The 21054-nt window shown below is 53.7% G+C and overlaps 1 protein-coding gene across 4 annotated transcripts in view; it reads left to right on the top strand.

The window, feature by feature from the left end:
* Positions 1 to 20849, top strand: part of BIN3 (bridging integrator 3) — a 50540-nt gene extending 29691 nt beyond the window's left edge. For 2 of the 4 annotated variants that reach the window (XM_061426996.1, XM_061426998.1), the window contains 7 exons: positions 4170 to 4210; positions 4610 to 4671; positions 7276 to 7412; positions 8076 to 8116; positions 17158 to 17299; positions 17503 to 17637; positions 20049 to 20849. In XM_061426996.1, the coding sequence (XP_061282980.1) occupies positions 4170 to 4210; positions 4610 to 4671; positions 7276 to 7412; positions 8076 to 8116; positions 17158 to 17299; positions 17503 to 17637; positions 20049 to 20195 (705 nt within the window). In that variant the 3' untranslated portion in view covers positions 20196 to 20849. The remainder of the gene's footprint in view (positions 1 to 4169; positions 4211 to 4609; positions 4672 to 7275; positions 7413 to 8075; positions 8117 to 17157; positions 17300 to 17502; positions 17638 to 20048) is intronic. The other 2 variants (XM_061426997.1, XM_061426999.1) reach the window with 1 other exon arrangement.
* Positions 20850 to 21054: the final 205 nt, after the last annotated feature.

Below are 21054 nucleotides of genomic sequence, written 5' to 3'. Positions count from 1 at the left end.
AGTCTCTGGGTCTTCTGTTTGGGGGAATGGCCAGGACTCCCCAGAGGAAGGGCAGATGGCAGACTCAGTGCCCGTGGATGGGCCCAAGGCCTCCCTCTTCCCTTCCTAGAGTCCGTCGTGTTTGGGACAGAATTGCAGTCCTCTCACTCCTGGCGTCAGCTCCTCCAGACAGACTGGGTAGCACTGAGTGGATTTGTAAGCTTCTCTGTCTGGATTCCCGTCCCGGCCCTGGCACATGCTGCCTGTGAGCCTCAGCAAGTTCCTTATCCTCTCTGAGCCTTTGTTTCGGGGGGTTTGTGTGTGTGTGTATGTGTGTGTTTTTGGTCAAGCCACGCTGCTGCATATGAGGTCTTAGTTCCCCAACCAGGGATCAAACCCCACCCCCTTCCTGCATTGAAAGTTCGGAGTTTTAACCACTGGACTGCCAAGGAAGCCCTTCTGATCCTTCATTTTCTCTTTGGTGAAGTGAGGATGTTACTAGCTCCTATGTCATTGATGTGTGATGTATCTCACAGGAGGAGCAGATGAAGCACTTAACACAGTACCTGGCAGGTAGTGAGCTTTCAGCAAGTACGCACTACATAACGAGATGATAGCTGACGTGGCTGCATAAACCACCAAGGACCCAGCCTGTCCCAAACAGCTGGATTCCCCACTGCAACCAAACGGTCCAGTCACCTGGGCCTTCAGTCTCTCAAGAGGAAATCAGAGCCAACTCATGGCTTGGAATAGAGGCCTTTGATTCCTCAACTCCCCAGAGGCACTGAATCTGTGGAGCTAGACCCTGCCTCTTTGGAGTCTCCCTCCACCCCACCAGCCCCCTCCTGGCCCCCACACAGGCCCAAGCCGTGCAGTTGTCTCAGCATCTCTGGCAGCTGCCCCCGAACTCGGGTGACGCACTCTGTTTTTCCAGGCCCTCTCGGGGAGGGAACAGATGTGGCTGCCTGGGTTATTGGAAGTCGCGGCACCCTTGTCATGGGAAGAAGTGCTCATGTTATCTTCAGGGAGTTCCAGGAGTTTTCTTGGCTTGAGGCACCCAACCATCAGACACAAAGAAAGCATTGTGCCTTTGCCCTCCCCATTCTCCTGTGCCCAGGTTATTGACACAAACCCCAGGGTTGTCAAAGCTTTGGCTGGGAGGGTGTGTTCTCTGCAGGGGCTGACCCCTGGGACAGAAATGGAAGGATGGGCACTCGCCCACCTCCTACTCCTCAGCTTCTGCTTAGTCCCCTCCCGCTGCCCCAGCCCATCAAGGAGCTGTAGTGTCTTGGTACAGAAAAGAAACTGTATCTCCCTCTATAGCCTGGAAGATGGAAGACTTCTTTTTTTTCTTTTTTTTAATATTTATTTGGCCTCACCAGGTCTTAGTTGCAGCATATGAGATCTTAGTTCCCTGACCAGGGATTGAACCCGGACCGCCCGCATCTGGAGCGTAGAGTCTTAGCCACTGGACCACCAAGGATGTCCCAGACTTTGGCCTTTAAAGCAAGGCTTTCCCTGGGTCTCACACACGCCCAGAGTCCCAGCGAGGCAGGCAGGCATTCTGGAAGGTCAAAGTAGATGGGAGTCACAGCAGGTTGATCCCTCCCTTGAGAACTGTTTCCACACACAAAGTGAAGGGACCCTTTGTAACAAATCTAAGAGAGGCTGCTTCCTGGAAGGGGAGTTTCTCAGCTGGCCCAGGGTTCCTGTTTCCCCACCTCAGCTTATAGCCCCAGGATGTGAGCCTGGCCCTGCCCATGGGCCTCCCTGTCTTCCCCATGCATGTGAGTGGGCAGAAATTCTGCTCCATACTCACTTAACAACCACTGAGCTCCTACCATGCGGCAGTCTGGCCCAGGCCCTGGAGATGAGCCATGAGCCGCTCAGCCCCTCTGGCCACCCTGAGCCTCCATGAATGCCGAGGCGGTCTTGGTGCTTGATCCTCCCAGCGCTGACCTCGCCAGCCAGACCTGACCCGCTGACGGTCACACACATGTGTTTACACTTGCATTGTTGACTGGGGTCCAGTTGCCTTTTTGGCAAAGGCATTGGGCGTCCAAAGATGTTCAAATCTTTTGTGTTTGGCTCCTTTCCTCAGCACGGATACACCTTGGAACAAGACTTCATTGTGTCCCTTGATCCCCTAAGCCATCGTCTGAGAGTCTAGAATCCGGGTGCTATGCCTCTTAGATCTTTCCCCAGGGGACCAGAGACCTCCGAAACAGTGAGCTGTGGAAGTAGCCCCAGGTGGCTACCAGAGACAGGAGGTGAAGCATCCTTGACCTTCTCTTAGGCTGTCAGTGTGTAGAGCAAAAGCCCTGAGTTCCCACTCGACACACCTCTCTGCTTCCAGCGTAAGATCCCCAAGTTTCTCCTGAGCCAGTTGGAAACCTTCAGCCCTTCTACGTGCAAGGACCAGCAGTGGTACCCAGGGAGACCAGGTTCCCTGACACCCCGCACAGCACCCTGGGGATTGCACAAGAGTGTGCTGCAAGCCAGGACTTCGCCTCCTTTTCCCCCTTCCCCCACCCCCACTCCCCGCCACCTCCCGGGGCCCCTCCTGTCTGCGCTTGATCTTCAGGAGAACAAACTCGGGCCATGGTGACCTTCATTTCAATTATGTTTTTTTGGCCAAAAAATGCCTGTAAGATGTGAAGACTCTGCTGGGGCACCAGTGACGAGGCTTTTTGTTTGTTTTGGGAGTTTGATTTCTTTTTGTTTGTGCCAAGTGGCTTATGGGGTCTTAGTTCCTGGACCAGGGATTGAACCTGGGCCCTCTGCATTGGGAGTTCATAGTCTTAGCCACAGGACCACCAGGCAAGTCCTGTGAATGTAGTTTTTTTTTTTTAAAAGACCTAAGCTAGCATTCTGCATTCTAGCCCTGCTATCCCACAAAGTAGGCCTGTGTCCTGAAGTAAATCACTCCCTCTGGCAGCATGCTCCTCACTTATCCCATGAAATCCTTGGCCCGGATAATGTTCTGCTAGTCTGTGACTGTGTTGAATTTACCTCCGTCCAGACGTGGAGCGTGAGGCCCGTGTTGGGGAACAGCATATGAGTCTTTGATGATAACTACAGATTTGTGTGCCTCACCTCTAACCTGTATGTCCAGTGACAGGATTTAGGGCTCTCCCTAGCAGGAGTCTCTGGGTGGCAGCCAGGAAGGCCCTCTCGGAGGTCATGGCCTCAGTTCATCAGCTGGGGCTTTCCTCACTTTGGTAGCATGACAGTTAAGGGCACAGACCTGTGAGCCGGGCTGCCTTGTCCGTATTCAAACCCTAGGCCTCCCGCTCAGTAGCGGTGTGACCTTGATCAGCTGACACCCTTCTGTCCCAGGGACCTCAGTGTGGTGAGGGCCCTCAGCACACCTGCCTGCCAAGTGACTGATGGAGGACAAGCCAGCTCTGGGAACGTGCGGGGAGCAGTTAGGCCTCCTTGGGAGAGTACAAAGCAGAGGCGAGGCTCAGTCCTCCCATGGGACTCCACTGGCCACTCTGCTGAGACCACCACCTGGGCCCCGCGTGACCAATGGGGAGATCAGGCTCTAGAAGTGCGGGTGACTTTCCTCACTTCACCTGCCATGTCAGTCAGGGAATTGGGGTCCAGGCACACACCCACTCAGTTTAAATATCAAGGAAACCTGGTAACTCATCCAGAGTTTAGATAGCCTTACTGAGTCAATAATGATATTTGTGATGGGCCTAAGTATCCCAGTGCACAGAGGGTGATCCTGTGTCTTTCACGATCCACCTGAACCTCTCAGGCTCAGGACTTGTGAGGAAACCGGGTTGGGAGGGGACTGGTTTCCACCTGCTTTCTTCCAAGCCTGGGTGAGGAGTTTCTGTCACACTCTGAGCCCCTTACCTGCCCCCCTCCACCCATGGGGAGGGCAGGGGATGGGTGTCGGGAGCACAGCCCAGCCTCACTCCCTGCAGGGGCAGACAGAGCTGAGATCCCCTGGTACCTGCCTGGCTGGCCCGTCTGGGAGGGGAGGCCTTCACCCTAAATCAAACAATTAATTTGGGAACACAAGGCTCCTGTGTCATGAGCGGTGCTTGTGTGGACTGGATGGCGTTGTTTTCTGCAGAAGGGGTGGCTGGGAGGGCGGGCCGGGAGTTTCGTAGGTGGCAGATTTTTTCCAACGTGCTGTCAGTCTTCTAGTGATTGAGTTATCACTTCCTTTTCAGGTGGAGAGAGACTTTGAACGAGAGTATGGAAAACTCCAGCAGTGAGTGTCAGCCCTGAGAAGGGTGGGCGGGAAGGGGGTTCTGCTCAGGAAAGGAAAGACTCTCCTGCCCAGTCTCACTTCCCACATCACCTCATCCACTGACCGACCATCCTGTCGGCACCCCGGGAGCCAGGGCAGTTCAGTCCACCACTGGCCAGAAATTCTGTCCTGAGGTGGCCGCCTAATAGTCATTATCTCGTAGCCTTTGGGTGTGTGGCCTCGAGCCAGGCTTGTAGTGGCCCTTCGGTCAGTAGGAACATCCTCGCAGAGCAGGGCTCCTCCTCCTCCTCCTGGCAGGAGCCCTGAGTCCCACATAGGGTACAGCTCAGATGGGTGGGCGAACAGGGGCAGAGGCAGCCGGGCGATGCCAGGTTCCAGGCCCATACCGCTGCCTTGCAGGCTGGAGGAGCAGACCAAAAGGCTGCAGAAGGACATGAAGAAGAGCACGGACGCCGACCTGGGTAGGTGACCCCTCCCCCGCACTCAGCCTGGATGGGAGAAAGGCAGAGGTGGTCACCCTCCTCACTCAGTCCCTGTAGGGCTGGCTTTGAAGAAGCTGCACTTAGCAGTTGCCCCACAGATGTCCCTGAGAAGTGGCATGAGGCCACATTTCACTTAGCAGACTACCGCTCTCTTCTTTCCCTGGAACATCAGCCACCACCAGCAACAGGTGGAGGCCAGCTTCTGGGGTCTGTGCCCCAGAACCTCCTGCCAGAGCTCATCCAAGGGATGGGAGGTTCTGGCCGTGACCTCCCCCACTCTCCTGTCCTGGTGTCTCCACACGGTGTATAGCAAGCCACAGGTCTGAGTTTGAGTCCGTCCATTATTTGTTTTGTACGAGTTAGTTCCGAGTCACCTGGAGTCCATCTTTCTTTGTGGCTCCTACTGTCTTCCCAGCAGGAGATGCTGCGGCCTGGGCTTCCTTTCCCTCCTGCTTCCCCATACTCCTCAGAATGTGAATGGAAGGAATAGAACATCAGGGATCTGTGAGGTGGATTCTGACTGTAGAGAGCACAGGTTTTTAACAAATAAACCAAGATAAACGGCCAACCTCTGGGGCCTCAGATTCCTGACCTCTTCCGTCCCAAGTCAGAAGCGGAGTCTGGGCAGAGAAAGCCCTCCTTACACAGTGGTGCCCTCACCCATCACAAAGCCTGTGTCCCCCAGTCCAGGCAGCCTCACACCCTGGCAGCTGGTGCGTCAGAGGCAGTGAGTGCCCGCTGTAGTGCGGATGGCCTGGCCCACCCCCAGGCTCTGAGTCATCAGGTCTGGGCAAGGCCTGAAAATCTGTGTTTATAGCCAATTCCCAGGCAGCACTGATGCTGCTGGTCCAGGGACCCCACTTTGAAAACTACTGCCCCAGACAGTGGGGGTGGGGGATCAGATTATGCCTTTCCTGGTCTTGGAAATCCCTGAGCTGGTGCCTAGACAGGATCTCACGTCTGAAGCTGTGGGTCCAAAATAAGATCAAGGAGGCGTGACCAGTCCCCGCTGGGTCCTCATCAACCCTGGCATTCCCGGGTTGTGTTAAGGCCCTAGAGACTCATGTGGGGTCTGAGACCTCGAGCTGTCCAAGGTACAAAGCCCACCAAAGCCTCCTGGTTTGTACTGGTCTGGCCATGCCCCTCGCCTGACCCTGCAGAGCTAGGGTGAGGGCTGTGAGCTGCTCCAGTGGAGCGCGGGGGGCCCTCTGTTCATGCAGGCCAGTCATATCTCAGAGTGGAGTTCCAGACCCAGTGCCACCCTGCAGATACTCACTTTTCATTCACTTCAGGTGGTTCTAGCAAAGAGATACCACATGAAGATGTGGCACCTATAGGAAAGAAAAGGAAAATTGGGAAGAAAGTCTTCCCACCTGACCTTTGCCTTTTGGGGATTTTTCCTCAACTATTAAAAAAAAAGGTGGAAGAAACTTTTCAAAAACATTTCTAGATTTGTCCAGGTTTTTTCATCTTTTAGTGATGTTGTCTGCAGCCATTTCATGATCCAGTCAAGGTGCATGAGTTTGTGCCTAAACCTACAAAGTTATCTACTTTTTTTTTTTTTAAGAGGGTTTTTCCCTCCATTGCGTCAACATCTCTGGGAGGTTTACATTTCCAGTCATCTCATATTTTGCCCTTCAGCTGGGGGGATCTGCAGCACACTCCCAGAGTCAAGAGAAATCAAGGTGCTTATTACAATAGCGTGCTTTGGTTTAATTGGCAGCATTTTTTTTTCTCTCTTTAATGGCTTATACAGTAATGGCATGTCTTACAATTGACAGCATCTTTAATGTAATGACATAAAATAGTAAGAAATAGTTCAAAGATTTGTTTTCCCCTGAGCCCCTGAAACTGGTACAGGCGCTACAGGGCAAACAAGGCCCTTCTCCAGCCTTTCCGACCCCTCCGGGATTTTGTTTGCTGGTAATAGAGGCCTGAAAAAGTCTATGGGGCCAAGAACTCCAACACTGCCAACAGGTTGCCTCGCCACACCAAATCCTGCCAAGTTTTGTCAATAAAGTTTTATTGGAACACAGCCACACCCATTCTTTGGGTATCACCTGTGGCAGAGTTGAGTTGTTGGAAGTCTAAAATCTCGTCTGTAGCCCTGTACAGTACCTTTGCCTCCCTGATGTAGATACTGTTTTACTTTTTACGTGAGGGAGCCCCAAACAAGCCTCACATCCAAACTGCTTGGAGATTTTTTCGAACACATATTCCTGGATTCCAAGCTTACTGAAATAAATCTTTAGAGCTAAGAAATGTGGATTCCTTACAGCTTCCCATCCACATGATTCTGTTAGAATCTAGAGTTTGGAAAATAGGTCATTGCAGCAGGTAAATCTGCTCAGAAGAATTCCCACAAGCAGCATCCAATGAACGTTAGCAGCGTCAGGCACGCATGTTATATGCCATGAGGACCAATGCCTGGTGCCTCTGGGGTAACTGTGGTTTTGATGGCCTGTGGCCATGGGTGGAGGTCATCCAGGTGCAAGACTCTGGCCCCAGGAAGGACAGGGAGCCTGCAGACAAGACCTTGAAGCCTGTCCTGTCATCAATTCACTGAACTTTGATCTCTTAAAGCCATGTCTAAATCTGCTGTGAAGATATCCTTGGACTTGCTCTCCAACCCCCTCTGCGAGCAAGACCAGGACTTTCTGAACATGGTGACTGCCCTGGACACAGCCATGAAGCGGATGGATGCCTTCAACCAGGAAAAGGTGACTGGGGTCTCTGCCCACCCCCCACATTCCACGGCTTGTGGAATCTTAGTTCCCCAACCAGGAATAAAACCTATTCCCCCTTCAGTGGAAGTGCAGTCTTGAACCACTGGACCACCAGGGGATTTCCAGGGTGACTGAGGGGTTGGTCTTCCCCCTTCTCAAGGCTTCTGTCTGGGAGAAGTGCTACATGGAGTCTTTGCGGAGGCTCAGTCTCTCCGGGCGCCTCAGTGTCCCAGCCCTGTGAGCTCTGTCCTGGCCACCGTGCCCCTGCAATGGGTCCTTGCCATGGCTCCTGTGAGCTCACGTCACTCACCATGAGGCCACAAAGGAGATTCAGGCCAGCTCTGCCCACCTGCACCCATAGCCCCTCAGACTCATTGTGGCTACCCACCCAGCCTCCCCACCAGACACGGCCACATTTGGCCTTCCAGACCCTGGTCCACAGGATGAGAACTGCCATGAGACAAGACAGTGCCTCTGGTCGCCCTTCAGGCTCCCTGCTCATCGTCTCTGCCTTGCTCCTTCAACAGTTAGGGGTGCTCCTCCCTGCCTGGAGCTCTCAGGGCACCCCTGTCAGGCCCATTTCCTTTCTCTTTTCCCCTTTGGGGAAGAGTCTAGCCTCCCCCGAGTCTTGACGCCACCTGGTTTTTCTTTCAACAGGTGAACCAGATACAGAAGACTGTGATTGAACCCTTAAAAAAGTGAGTAAAAGTCGTGGGGTCCTTGGACCTCAGGGCATGTACTGAAAAGGCAGTTCAGCTAGCCACTTGGGAACTGAATATCATTTCTATTAACCTGTCCCCAGAGTCACTGGGCAGACAGGAAGCTCCAGGGGACACCGGTGGCCTGCCCTGTGGCCCTGGGGTTGACACTCGGGGTGGCTGCAGAGCACCCCACGTGGCCGGGAGTGCTCAGTGACGACAGGGCCCACCTGCCCCTCCACGGCAGCCGGCTGGCGCCCCCGCGGTCTTTCCGTGGTGTTGTCCCTTTGTTCCTGATGGGCCAGAGCTTGTGGGGTTAAGCTAGCAGAGATCTTGGCCAGCCCTCAGCGGAGATGAGCGAGGCCTTTCATCTCAACCGGGCTGGGAGAGCAGCTGCCTGCAGCACCCGGCTTTTAAAATGTGGGGGTGGCCACTCACAGGGAGGGGCACAGCCGCCTGGGAAGGTCCCCCAACTCGTGACCTGTCAGGGTCAGAAATTCTTGTGTGAGGCTCAACTTCAGTCTGGCAGGCTCTGGTCAGTGATCAGACAGGCCTATTCCCTGGGTCCCCTGAGGTGGGGGGGTGGGACAGCGGTGGGGAGGACAGGCAGGAACATTGCCTTGAAGCTCCCGAATCACTTCATCTTCCTCCCTGGCCTCTCCCAGCCCAGATCTGACCTAGAAAGGCTCCCGCGCCAGCCCAGCAGCTGCTCTTTATTACCTCTTCCGTGGTGGTCCCTGGCCGTTGCCTCACCAGGGCTGGGTAATGAGGCTGCGCTAATTACCATTAGGCCTGGATCAGGGCCCGGAGGGAGATGAAGAGGGCAGGTTTTTGATCCTCCAGCCCCTGGCGTTGGGGTTGTTGAGCTCTTGTTCCCTGTTCGGGTCCAAGGGGTGGGATTAGGGAGAGCTCCTTCTAAGCCAGGCCGTCTAGAGGCTCAGCCACGCAGGGAGACGGACCTTGGCCTGTAGGGATTTCTCCCCACTCCTGCCCTGGGCCCCTGCCCCCAGCCCCTGCCCATGCCTAGGTGGCAGAGTCACCCAAGGAGCTGGGTGCTGGAGGGGCCAGCAGTTCAGGAGGGAGGTATCAGAGCTCCACTGCTGATGGCTCTCTGAGTCAGTCTCCAGGTGTGAGGGTTCAGAGCTGGGTGGGAAGGACCTCGGGCCAAGCACACCCTGCCCACGGGGGTCCCAGGGGCTATCACGGAGGCTGCTATGGACAACCAGGCTGGCAGGGTGAGGCAGGGGACACCAGCCTGGAGAACTGGGGGACTGACACCCGCCTCAATTTCACCACCAACGAGGCGGCCTTGAAATTTGATGCCTGGCTTCTAAAGCCAACTGGAGAGAGATCCCGGCTGCTTCCCACCACCCCAGCAGCCCACCACCTGCCAGGAAGGTGGGTGAGTGGCCGGCCGAGGGGGCGGCCACTATCTCCGCAGCAGATCCGCTGACCTCTGCCTGAGCCCCCTGGCCGGCCTGCCTGCCTGCCTGGCTTCTATGCATCCCGTGGCCGACATGCGATCCCCTCCAACCGGGTAAACCCGGCGCTGCCTGTTGCCGCCTCTTGCCAGGCGAGAAGCTCCCAGGGACCCCAGCACCGGAAACAGGAAACTGCAGCTTTCCTGTCCTCTGATGAGGAACATTGCCACATGGCCTCCCCACCGCCCCCGGCCTCCCCTGGGGGGCTCGGCCTCTAATCCCAGTCTCTGGGCCGTGTTCACATGGTCGGATGGGGATGCTTTCAATTTCCCTTTCCTGGTGGGTGGAAGATCCCGGCTGTGTGGGCACAGATTGAGGAATGGCAGGCATTCCCCACCAGGGCCGGCTGCTCCCAGCCCACCTCCCAGCCGGCCTCCCTTCCCTCTGCCTCCCGCTGCCTCTTCACCCGGGAGACATTTGCTGTTCCCCACTCAGGAGGGCAAGAAATGGACAGAGCTTCAGCAAGCGCTCGGGGTAGGCCCAGCCTTGCTCTTGCTTCTCCGTGGGTAGATGTGATTCAGTCTTTAGGAGCTTGGGATGTAGTGAGGAAGCCATGCGGCATTCCAAAAAAATGGTCCAGAGTGACAACTGCCAAGGCGGGGCAGTGCAGTGGAGCGGGAAGAGCCGTGCACAGGCCAGGCTTGTCTCCTGTCTGTGGAAGGGGAGCAGGGCTAAACTCTTGAAATGACCAAGCCCATCATCACCTCCCTGAAGGAGCTGTCATGGGCTGGAGTCACTCTGTGCATGGAGGGCAGAGACCCTCCTGGGGTCCTGGCCCAGGGACCCCATGTCCCCCTCACCAGTAATTTTCGGGGGACCCCCGGCACTGGGCAGAGATGTTCTGAGCCCTCAGCCTTGCTTCTTCATGGCCACCCAGTCACAGTGCAGACTTGGTCCCTAGGGAGAGCTGGGCCACTTGTCCTTGTCAGGTCAATTCCGAAGGTGCCCTGTAGGGTCCCAGAGCCGTGTCTGGAAGGGGCCCAGGCCCTGGGGACCAGCCTGTGCTTGTCCTAACCTCCCTCCCACGTCCCTGCCCCGACGTGAAGGTAGAGGCGGCACTTATACACCCCAGACAAGGAGAGCGGGGTCAGCACTGTGGTGTTTATACTCTCTAATACATGGAGCTGGCAGAGTTCTGTAACTTCTTAGGAGAAAATGAGGAGGTGGGGCTTCCGTGAGGCAGTGACCAGAGCCAGGGATTCAGATTACACTGGCTGACCCCCCCTGCCCCACCTCAGTTTCCCTGCTTGCGTATGGGAAGGGCATGACCCCACCCCTAGGGGGTCCTGAAGTCCAGGGCCCAAAGCCACCCAGGTAGTAAGTGGTTCATAATCCTCGGTGGCAAACGGAGTGAGTGGAGCAGCCCCCCTCGGCCTCTGGTTTGACTGTGGAGTGCTCTGATGGGAGACAGGAGTTAGTGTGGTGAAGAGACCGTTTTCCTGGGGGGTCTCACAGAGCTGCTGCTGCTCCCCTCCAGAGGACAAGTGGTCTCGCTCCCACAAGGCTGAAGGTAGCCTCCTGTGAGCACACTCATCCCCTGAGGTTGCCTGGAAATCTGCCCTGGATCCATTCCTCCCTGCCTCAGCTCAGGACCTGTCCAACCTAGGGTTGGATTCCTACTTCCTGTGTTCACTTCAGTTCAGTCACTCAGTTGCATCCAACTCTTTGCAGCCCCATGGACTGCAGCACGCCAGGCTTCCCTGTCTATCACCGACTCCCAGAGCTTGCTCAAACTCAAGTCCATTGAGTCAGTGATGCCATCCAACCATCTCATCCTCTGTCATCCCCTTCTCCTCCCACCTTCAGTCTTTCTCAGCGTCTGGGTCTTTTCCAGTGAGTCAGTTATTCGTATCAGGTGGCCAAAGTATTGCAGCTTCAGCTTCAGCATCAGTCCTTCCAATGAATATTCAGGGTTGATTTCCTTTAGGATTAACTGGTTGGATCTCCTTGCAGTCCAAGGGACTCTCAAGAGTCTTCTTCAGCATCACAATTCAGAAGGATCATTTCTTTGACACTCAGCTTTCTTTATAGTCTGACTCTCACATCCATACATGACTACTGGAAAAACCATAACTTTGACTAGATGAACCTTTGTCAGCAAAGTAATATCTCTGCTTTTTAATATGCTGTCTAGGTTTGTCATAGCTTTTCTTCCAAGGAGCAAGAGTCCTTTTAATTTCATGGCTGCAGTCACCATCTGCAGTGATTTTGGAGCCCAAGAAAATAGTCTATCATTGTTTCCATTGTTTCTCTATTTGCATTGAGGTAATGGTACCCAAATGCCATCTTCTTCGTTTTTTGAATGTTGAGTTTTAAACCGGCTTTTTCACTCTCCTCTTTCACTTTCATCAAGAGGCTCTTTAGTTCCTCTTCACTTTCTGCCATAAGGGTGGTGTCATCTGCATATCTGAGGTTATTGATGTTTCTCCCGGAAATCTTGATTCCAGCTTGTGCTTCATGTGCTGCATTTCGCATGATGTACTGTGCATATAAGTTAAAAAAGCAGGTGACAATATACAGCCTTGACATACTCCTTTCCCAATTTTGAACCACCAGTCCATTGTTCCATGTCTGGTTCTAACTGTTGCTTCTTGGCCTGCATACAGATTTCTCAGGGGGCAGGTCAGGTGGTCTGGTATTCCCATCTCTTGAAGAATTTTTCCACAGTTTGTAGTGATCCACACAGTCAAAGGCTTTGGTGTAGTCAGTAAAGCAGAAGTAGATGTTTTTCTGGAACTCTCTTGTTTTTTCGATGGTCCAACAGATGTTGGCAATTTGATCTCTGGTTCCTCTGCCTTTTCTAAACCCAGCTTGAACATCTGGAATTTCTCAGTTCACGTACTGTTGAAGCCTGGCTTGGAGAATTATGAGCATTACTTTGCTGGCATGTGAGATGTGTGCAATTGTGTGGTAGTTTGAGCATTCTTTGGCATTGCCTTTCTTTGGGATTAGAATGAAAACTGACCTTTTCCAGTCCTGTGGCCACTGCTGAGTTTTCCAAATTTGCTGGCATATGGAATGCAGCACTTTCACAGGATCATCTTTTAGGATTTGAAATAGCTCAACTGGGATTCCATCACCTCCACTAGCTTTATTCATAGTGATGCTTCCTAAGGCCCACTTGACTGCATTCCAAGATGTCTGGCTCTAGGTGAGTGATCATACTATCATGATTATCTGGGTCATGAAAATCTTTTTTGTACAGTTCTTCTGTGTATTCTTGCCACCTCTTCTTAATATCTTCTTGTTTCTGTTAGGTCCATACCCATCTTTGCATGAAATGTTCCCTTGGTATCTCTAATTTTCTTGACGAGATCTCTAGTCTTTCCCATTCTATTGTTTTCTTCTATTTCTTTGCATTGATCACTGAGGAAGGCTTTCTTATCTCTTACTATTCTTTGGAGGTCTGCATTCAGATGGATATATCTTTCCTTTTCTCCTTTGCCTTTAGCTTCTCTTTTCTCAGGGCTCTTCAGACAACCATTTTGCCTTTTTGCATTTCTTTTTCTTGGGGATGGTCTTGATCACTGCCTTCTGTATAATGTCATGAACCTCTGTCCATAGTTCTTTGGCGCTCTATCAGATCTAATCCCTTGAATCTATTTGTCACTTCCACTGTATAATCATAATGGGTGTGACTTAGGTCATACCTGAATTGTCTAGGGTTTTCCCTTCTTTCTTCAATTTAAGTCTGAATTTTGCAATAAGGAGTTCATGATGTGAGCCAAGTTAGCTCCCAGTCTTGGTTTTGCTGACTGTATAGAGCTCCATCTTTGGCTGCAGAGAATATAATCAATCTGATTTTGGTATTGACCATCTGGTGATGTCCATGTGTAGAGTCGTTTCTTGTGTTGTTGGAAGAGGGTGTTTGCTCTGGCCATTGCATTCTCTGGGCAAAACTCTGTTAGCCTTTGCCCTGCTTCACTCTGCACTTGGCCAAACTTGCCTGTTACTCCAAGTATCTCTTGACTTCCTACTTTTGCATTCTAGTCCCCTGTACTGTAAAGAACATCTCTTTTTAGTGTTAGTTCTAGAAGGTCTTGTAGGTCATTATAGAACTGTTCAACTTCAGCTTCTTCAGCATTAGTGATTGGGGCATAGACTTGGATTACTGTGATATTTAATGGTTAGCCTTGGAAGAGAACAGAGATCATTCTGTCGTTTTTGAGATGGCACCCAAGTACTGCATTCCAGACTCTTGCTTGAATATGAGAGCTACTGCATTTCTTCTAAGGGCTTCTTGCCCACAGTAGTAGATGTCATGGTCATCTGAATTAAATTCACCCATTCCAGTCCATTTTAGTTCACTGATTCCTAAAATGTCGATGCTCACTCTTGCCATCACATCTTCCACACACTTCCTGTGTAGGCTAGCCCAGTTCCCGTGTTGAGTCAGTCTTCCAAAGTGTATCTGACCTTGGCCTTGGAGATACAACGTGGTTGACCACCGGGGAAAGAGAAGTTATGAGCTGTGTGTGGTTCAGGTGCTGCTGGGGCCAGAGTAGCAAGAACTGCTTGACTGACCATGGGACGGTGGCCCGTCCAGAGCTGTACAACAACCCGCACCCGCTGCTTCTGTGTCATGGCACCCTCCTTCCTAAGGACAGGAGCTGAGGCGACAGCACCTTGACAAAGACGAGGAAACTGTCTGCAGCTCTCTGCCTGCCTGGTCCTTGTCCTGTCTCTGTGCCCGCCCCAACCCACCACCTCCCGGGCAGCCAGAGAGATGGAGCGGAGGCTAGGAGCACTGGGGCTGCCAAGCAGGGGTGTTGCTAATGAGAGAGTCAGGGCAGCTGCTGGTGGTCCATGTCCAGTTTGGGTGGAAGGGGAGGGGCTCCCCCAGTACCTGAGACCCCCTTGTAGCACTGCCTGAGGCCAAAGAGGTGAAATGAGTCCCACCTTCTCTGGAGGGTCTCAGCCACCTAGGTGTCCAGCCCTACCTGGGGGACCATGTGTCGTGGAGGTGGCCATCTGCTCCAGTTTGCTCAGCACCAAGTAGGCCTGAGTCTTCTGCCCGGCAGAGCAGTCCTTCGGGTATTGGTTTGATTACAGCGTACAGGGGTCCATGACTGAGGATTCTGAGATGGGTGGCTGCTCTGGCCCACATTAGCATCTCCAGCTACACAGTGAGCCCATTACAGACACCCAGGCAATTAGAAGGATCCTCTTCAGTGGCCTGTTTGTTTCATCCAAGTTTACTGCCTGGGTCCACAGCTTTGTTTGGGACATCATGCTCCAGGCAGGTTTCTGTCCTCTGTTCTCTGGCAGAAGTGGTCATTACTCTTAGGTCACTGCACTTTTGATCTGTTGAGTCTTTTTCCTGCCCAAACTTCCATTTTCTGAGCCTCCCTCTTCATGCTTGTCAGCCATAGAATAATCGCTGGGCCGTCATCTTCTCAGTTGGAGGTGGCATCTCCACCAGCTACTCAGGCTTAGTGTTCAAACCACCCTGTCTTTTCCTGTCCAGTTCCAGAAAACCCACTCACGGCTTTGCCTGGCCTCCTCCCACGCTCATTAGTCGAGGAGAACGCAGCATCCTTACCTGGATGTGGTCGTGCCCTGGGTTTGTCTCAAGACTGGGTTGCCCCTTCTAGTCAAAGAGGACCCTCATCACAAAGACTGTGCCCACGGCGGCCAACCACACCAGAGCCTCTGCTGCTGCTCTTTCTGACCAGCTGCTAGAGTGTTTCCCTGTGGTTCCTTTATCCTGGTGGGGCAGAGCTCCTTGAGTCATTTTTCTCAAACATTTGGTTTGACAGTTTGGCCATTTCAACAGCAGAACATGCGGATTCTTGCGTTTCTGGTGGAACTGGTAGAAAAGGGCAGGAGTAGGTTGTTATTTTATTGGAATATAGTTGATTTACAAGGTTATGTTAGTTTCAGGTGTACATCAGAGTGATTCTGTTTTTTGTTTTTATTTTTTGGCTATGCCATGTGGCTTGTGGGAGTTTAGTTTCCCAACCAGGGGTTGAACCTGTGTCCTTGGCAGTGAGAGTGCAGATAGAGTCCTGACCAGTGGACCACCAGGGCATTCTCGATTCAGTTATATGTGTGTGTGTGTATGTGTATATATGTGTATTTTATAAACATTCTTTTTCAGATTGTTTTCCATTATATGTTATTACAAGATGTCGAATATAGTTCCCAATGCTATGCTGTAGGGGCTTCCCAGGTGGTTCAGTGGTAAAGAATCCACCTGCCAATGCAGGAGATGCAGGTTTGATCCCTGGGTCTAGATGATCCCCTGGAGAAGGAAATGGCCACCCACTCCAGTCTTCTTGCCTGGAGAATACCATGGACAAAGGAGCCTGGCGGGCTACAGTCAGTCCGTGGGGTTGCAAAGAGTCCAACACAACTTAGTGACTAAACAACGACTACTTTGCAGTAAATCCTTGTTCATCTATTTTATATATAGCAGTGTGTATCTGGCTAATCCCAAACTCCTAATTTACGCCTCCCCTTCATCAATGGACATGAGTTTGAACAAAATCTGGGAGATAGTGAAAGACACGGAAACCTGCAGTCCACGGGGTTGCAGAGTCAGACACGACTCAGTGACTGACAGTCTTGCCGTTTGGTAGCTACATTTGTTTTCTTTGTCTACGAATCTCTTTCTGTTTTGTTCATGTGTGTCGTGTTTTAGATTCTGTGTATGAACAATACAATATGATACTCGTCTTTCTCTGTCTGACTTAGTATCGTCATCTCTAGGTCCATCAGTCTTGCTGCAACTGGCATCATTTCATTCTTCTTTAATGGCTGAGTAATACGGGAGTAGGTATGGTTGCACCTGATGGCAGTGTGAGGTGGTGGGAAGGTGCCAGATGGAGAGCTGGGCCCCTTGAGTGGACCTCTGCTGGACCCTCACTACCTAACTGTGACCTTAGACAATTCATGTCATCTCTCTGGTCTCAGCTCTTGCACTTTTTTAAAGGAAGATGTTGGACAGAAGCTTGACCTCCAGGCTTTTCTGACACCAGCCCTCGGAGTGGCTGCCCTTGGCCCAGCTCCTGGGGCACCCTTGGATCCAGGCCCAGTCGTGAGGGGTGTGTCTCCATTTGCTCAAATGGCTTCCTGAGCCCTGTCCACCCATCCCTTCGTGATTGTCTAGGGAGCTCTCCTGGTTCTGCTAGCTCATCTGTCTTTTGTTTCTTCTCAGAAGCGTGATGCTAATTAATAGAAGCTGAATCATTTTGTACCAAGTCAAAAAAAAATACTCCAAGGAGTCTTCAGCTCCTCCATACTCTGAAATGTGTGGAGTCATATAAGGTGGGGGCTAAAAGGCAGTGGCCACATCCTTGGCATCTTGTATTCACGACCCCCTGAGTCTCCTTAGGGGCCATGGAGAGGCCCTTCACCCTGCCTTCCTTCCCCCGACCTTACCCCCTGGTGATATTCTCAGCATGTACCCCACTGAAGCCAGGGCCACATCTGTCTCATCCATAGTAAGATCCCCAAGATCTAGAATGAAGCCTGGTACTTGGTAGACACTCAGTATGTGTTTCTGAATGAGCGATGAACTGCCAGCCTGCAGCTCTAAGAACAGGCCTGTCTTCCCAGGTTCGGCAGTGTGTTCCCGAGTCTCAACATGGCAGTGAAACGGCGGGAGCAGGCCTTGCAGGACTACAGAAGGCTGCAAGCCAAGGTGGAGAAGTACGAGGAGAAGGAGAAGACGGGACCGGTGCTGGCCAAACTCCACCAGGTACCAGGAAGAAATGCTGGGGGTGGACCGGAAGCCGTGTGGTCCGACACGGCAAGTTCCTCCTTCACCAAGGGGCTAAGACACCAGATGTCCTGACACCTCCGCCTTCCCTCTACCACCCCACCCGACCCCCGACACACACACACATCTTGCCCCAGTCAGGGTTCTGGGTGAGCCGTGACACCCAGCGTGTTGCTCCCCAGGCCCGAGAAGAGCTTAGGCCAGTGCGGGATGACTTTGAGGCCAAGAACAAGCAGCTCCTGGATGAGATGCCGCGCTTCTACAACAGCCGACTGGACTACTTCCAGCCCAGCTTTGAGTCCTTGATCAGAGCACAGGTGAGGCGGCTGCCACCCCTCCTGCCCCGGAGGATGGCCCAGCGCTGCTTCCCTTGGTGGAGAGGCAGCTGTGGGCTTCAGACCAGCCCAGCCCCACCCCACACACTTGAAGTGGGCTTAGCCACTTTCTCCCACCACCCCCGCCCATTCCCCCAACTCCCCAGCACTGCCTGAGGGGAGGAATCCAGGCACCTCTGGTTGTTGGCTGGAATTCCTGTTTTGGTTCCTCCGTTGCTCTATGGTTAATCCCAGCCTTGGGACGGAGTCCCCCTTGTCCATGAGTCCTTCCCTCAAGTTCTCCCCACTCCCACTCAACCACAAGGGCAGGAAGAAACCAGGCCGCACCTACAGTGCCTCACCCTGATGGGCAGGTACCTTGCCTGGTGGGCTCAGGTGAAGAACAGAGGCCTTTTCCTAAGGACCCTGCACCCCTGCCCTTCCCTGATTAGCCCTTTTGGTGGAAGACTAGGGAGTGTCTTGACCTTTAGCAGCCCTGGGCAGGGTCCCTAAACCCTGGAGAGAACCATGCTCAGCACTCCCTCTGGGGCACCACTTTCGGTGGAAAGGTAGGCTCACTCAGGCTGGGCTGGGGTGGAGGTGCACTGAGGTGGCCCTAGGAACCATGCCTCCTGCCATCAAGGGTGTAAAGACAGAGTCACCGCTGCCCTCCTTCTCCGCCCCACGTTCTTCAAGCAGTTAGCAGGAGTTAGTCTCCCCATTTGTGAAAAGAGAGAAGGTTGAGGTGCCAAAACCAAGAGGTTTTCTATATGTGGGACACCCCACCGCCTACCCCTTCTCCCCCAACAAGGTGACTGCAGGTAGTCAGCATCCTGCCAATTTCCCACCAGGTAACAAAGCTAAAGGCTCAGCATGTCCCCAGTCCGCCTCCAACCCGACACCTCACCTCCTGGCCTGGGTTTCTGGCGCCCTCTAGTGGACACACTCATTCTTGCAGCATCCACAGTTGCAGACACTGAGGAAAAGCCAGGTTTCTCCCTCCCAGCCTATCTTGGGAGAACCCCAAAACCCATGGGAATCATGGGATCCGGAGCCCTGAGCAGGATTAATATTAGTGACCAGAACCCCGGGGGTGCAGGGAAAGTGAAGCAGAGAGCTGAGTGCGTGGGGCAGCCCTGCCCTTGGAGGTGCATGCAGGCTTGCTTCCAGCGGCTTCTCCCTGGGCCAAGGGGCAGTGGTTTGAGAAGACCCTAGCCTTCCCTCTCCTGTGCCGTGCTCCCAGGCCCCCAGCACGGCCCCTCCACCCTGCATTGTGCGCAGGAGGAAAACCTCCAAGTGCCCGAGCGGGGAGCTCTGGGTGCCCTGTAACCAAGCAGCAGGGTGGTGAGGGGTTGTTTACTGCCTCGTCAGCGCCAGCCTCCCCCTCCCGCGGCTGCTGCTGTCATTAGTCACAGAAGTGAGCATTCTGAGTGACTCAGCCTGCGCAGTGCGGCTCGGGGCAGGGAGCTGGGGGAGGGAGCCACCCGTCCTTGCCACCCCAGCCCCTCGGGTGACACAGGATTTGTTGGAGACCTTGTTTCAACTACCCCTCAGCCAGTGGAGACCCAGCTCTGGGAGTGTGGAAGGTGACGTGACCTGGCCTTGCCCCTAGTAGCACTGCAAGCCTCTGGAAAAGGAGAGTTCCTCCTTCCCAGAGACAGCTTGGAGCTGGAGCTGGTAAAATTTCAGGGTGTTCGAGCAGTGTCGAACGTTTTCTTCAAAGCCCATGCTTTCATTTGGTCGTGAGGTGGAGGTGGAGGCTGAGGCAGAAGGGGCCCCCGGCCTCCCTGGGGCCTGCCCAGCCCTCCACCACCTGAGAGAAGTTGATGGTCCTCACTCCTCAGCCTGCTGCCCCCACCGCCTTCCTGCAGGCCTCCTTCCTACTCATGTCTGTGCAGAAGACACAGAACAATCCTGGTCTCTGGCTTGGCTTTCCTGGGTCTGCAGTTGAGGCGTGGTCAGGGCTGGGAAGGGACAGAGGCCAGAACTGTGTCCCCTCTCACCTTAACCTTTAAGACTGTCCCAGGGCTCTGGGAGCTACCGTGACCTCTCCCCCACGGCCAAGAGCTTCTGGCTTCCATAAAGCAGGTAGCCCCTGACTCCCTAGGCCCACCCCCAGGATCCAAGGGTCCACCCACTCCCCCCAGCCCTCTCCCCTCAGCTGCCTGGAGAGCTCAAGCCTCCACCTCACTCCCCTTTGCACCCAGGCAGTGGGCAGCGAACGTTCCTGAAGGGCTCAGGGCCGTGGTTGTCCTGCAGTCCAAGGGGAAGGGTGGTGGCGGAGGGGAGGTGGCGGAACAGCAGGGGGCCAGCCCATAGGCTCCAACTTTTCTGCTCGCCATCCCAGGGATGCAGTGCTTTGGGGCCCCGTGTCCTGAGCACAGCACCTGCAGACCTCTCCTCTTCCCCCCCAGGTCGTGTACTACTCAGAAATGCACAAGATCTTCGGAGACTTGACCCAGCAGCTTGACCAGCCCGGCTGCCCTGACGAGCAGCGGGAGCGGGAGAACGAGGCCAGGCTGAGCGAGCTCCGAGCCCTCTCCATCGTGGCGGATGACTGAGCCTGGCCTGGGGAAAACTCTGGAACACAAGCCAGCCTCCCTCATCTGCCCTTTTCAAAAGCTCGGGCATCAGCCAGCAAAGGGCCCCTCCTTGGGAGAAGTATGGGGACAGCGGTGGCTCCCCCTCCCCAGCCCCTGGGAAGGCCTGACACCAAGAGGCCTAGCAGGCTGCTGTGTCCCTACCCCACCGTAGCAGAAACCCACAGACAGGTAAGCAGTGTAGGCTGTCTGTTCCTGAAGAACCGTCCAAAGTGCCTCCTGGCCTCGGGCCAGAGCCTGGACTGTCAGCTCCCTAGAGGTCTCAGCCTGGCTGCACAGTTGGGACCACATCTACCTCCAGAAGGGCTCCCTTGGGAGTCCCCCACCTACGCTGCCTTTTCACCTCAGACTCACCTTTTCTGGGAGAGGCTGCGACACTGCCCTGGAGTGTCTCCCAGCACTCAGGCTCAGCCCACTTCTAGCCTTTGGGTCACCTGCAGCGGAGACCCTTAGTCTTACAGCTTCCCTAGAAGCTGGGACTCAACGTGTGTAAACATCCTACCACACTAAACGTCACCGACCAAGTCATGGGCCTCAGAGCAAGAAGAGTGGGTTTATGTCTCACCTGGTTATTTGGAACTTTATTTTTCCAAGTAAAATTTTCAATGAAATGTCCATATATTATTGTGCTGTAACTATTAAGAAGGGAAGGGCCACCCCAGGTCTCTCTCTGGGTTAGGCTGCCCCCTTACCCCCTTAGGGGGGTGGTCAGGGCGGGGTTGCCCCAACCACCCGTAGCATCCCCTCTCCTGACCAACAGGTCATGGAGCCCAGAGCTGCCCCCTGCCAGCCACCCTCTGGAGGAGACACCTCCACCAGC

Source organism: Bos javanicus, chromosome 8, assembly GCF_032452875.1.
Source record: "Bos javanicus breed banteng chromosome 8, ARS-OSU_banteng_1.0, whole genome shotgun sequence".
Lineage (NCBI taxonomy): Eukaryota > Metazoa > Chordata > Mammalia > Artiodactyla > Bovidae > Bos > Bos javanicus.
The sequence above is the reverse complement of the archived record's forward strand: the minus strand, read 5'-3'. Positions and strand labels throughout refer to the sequence as shown.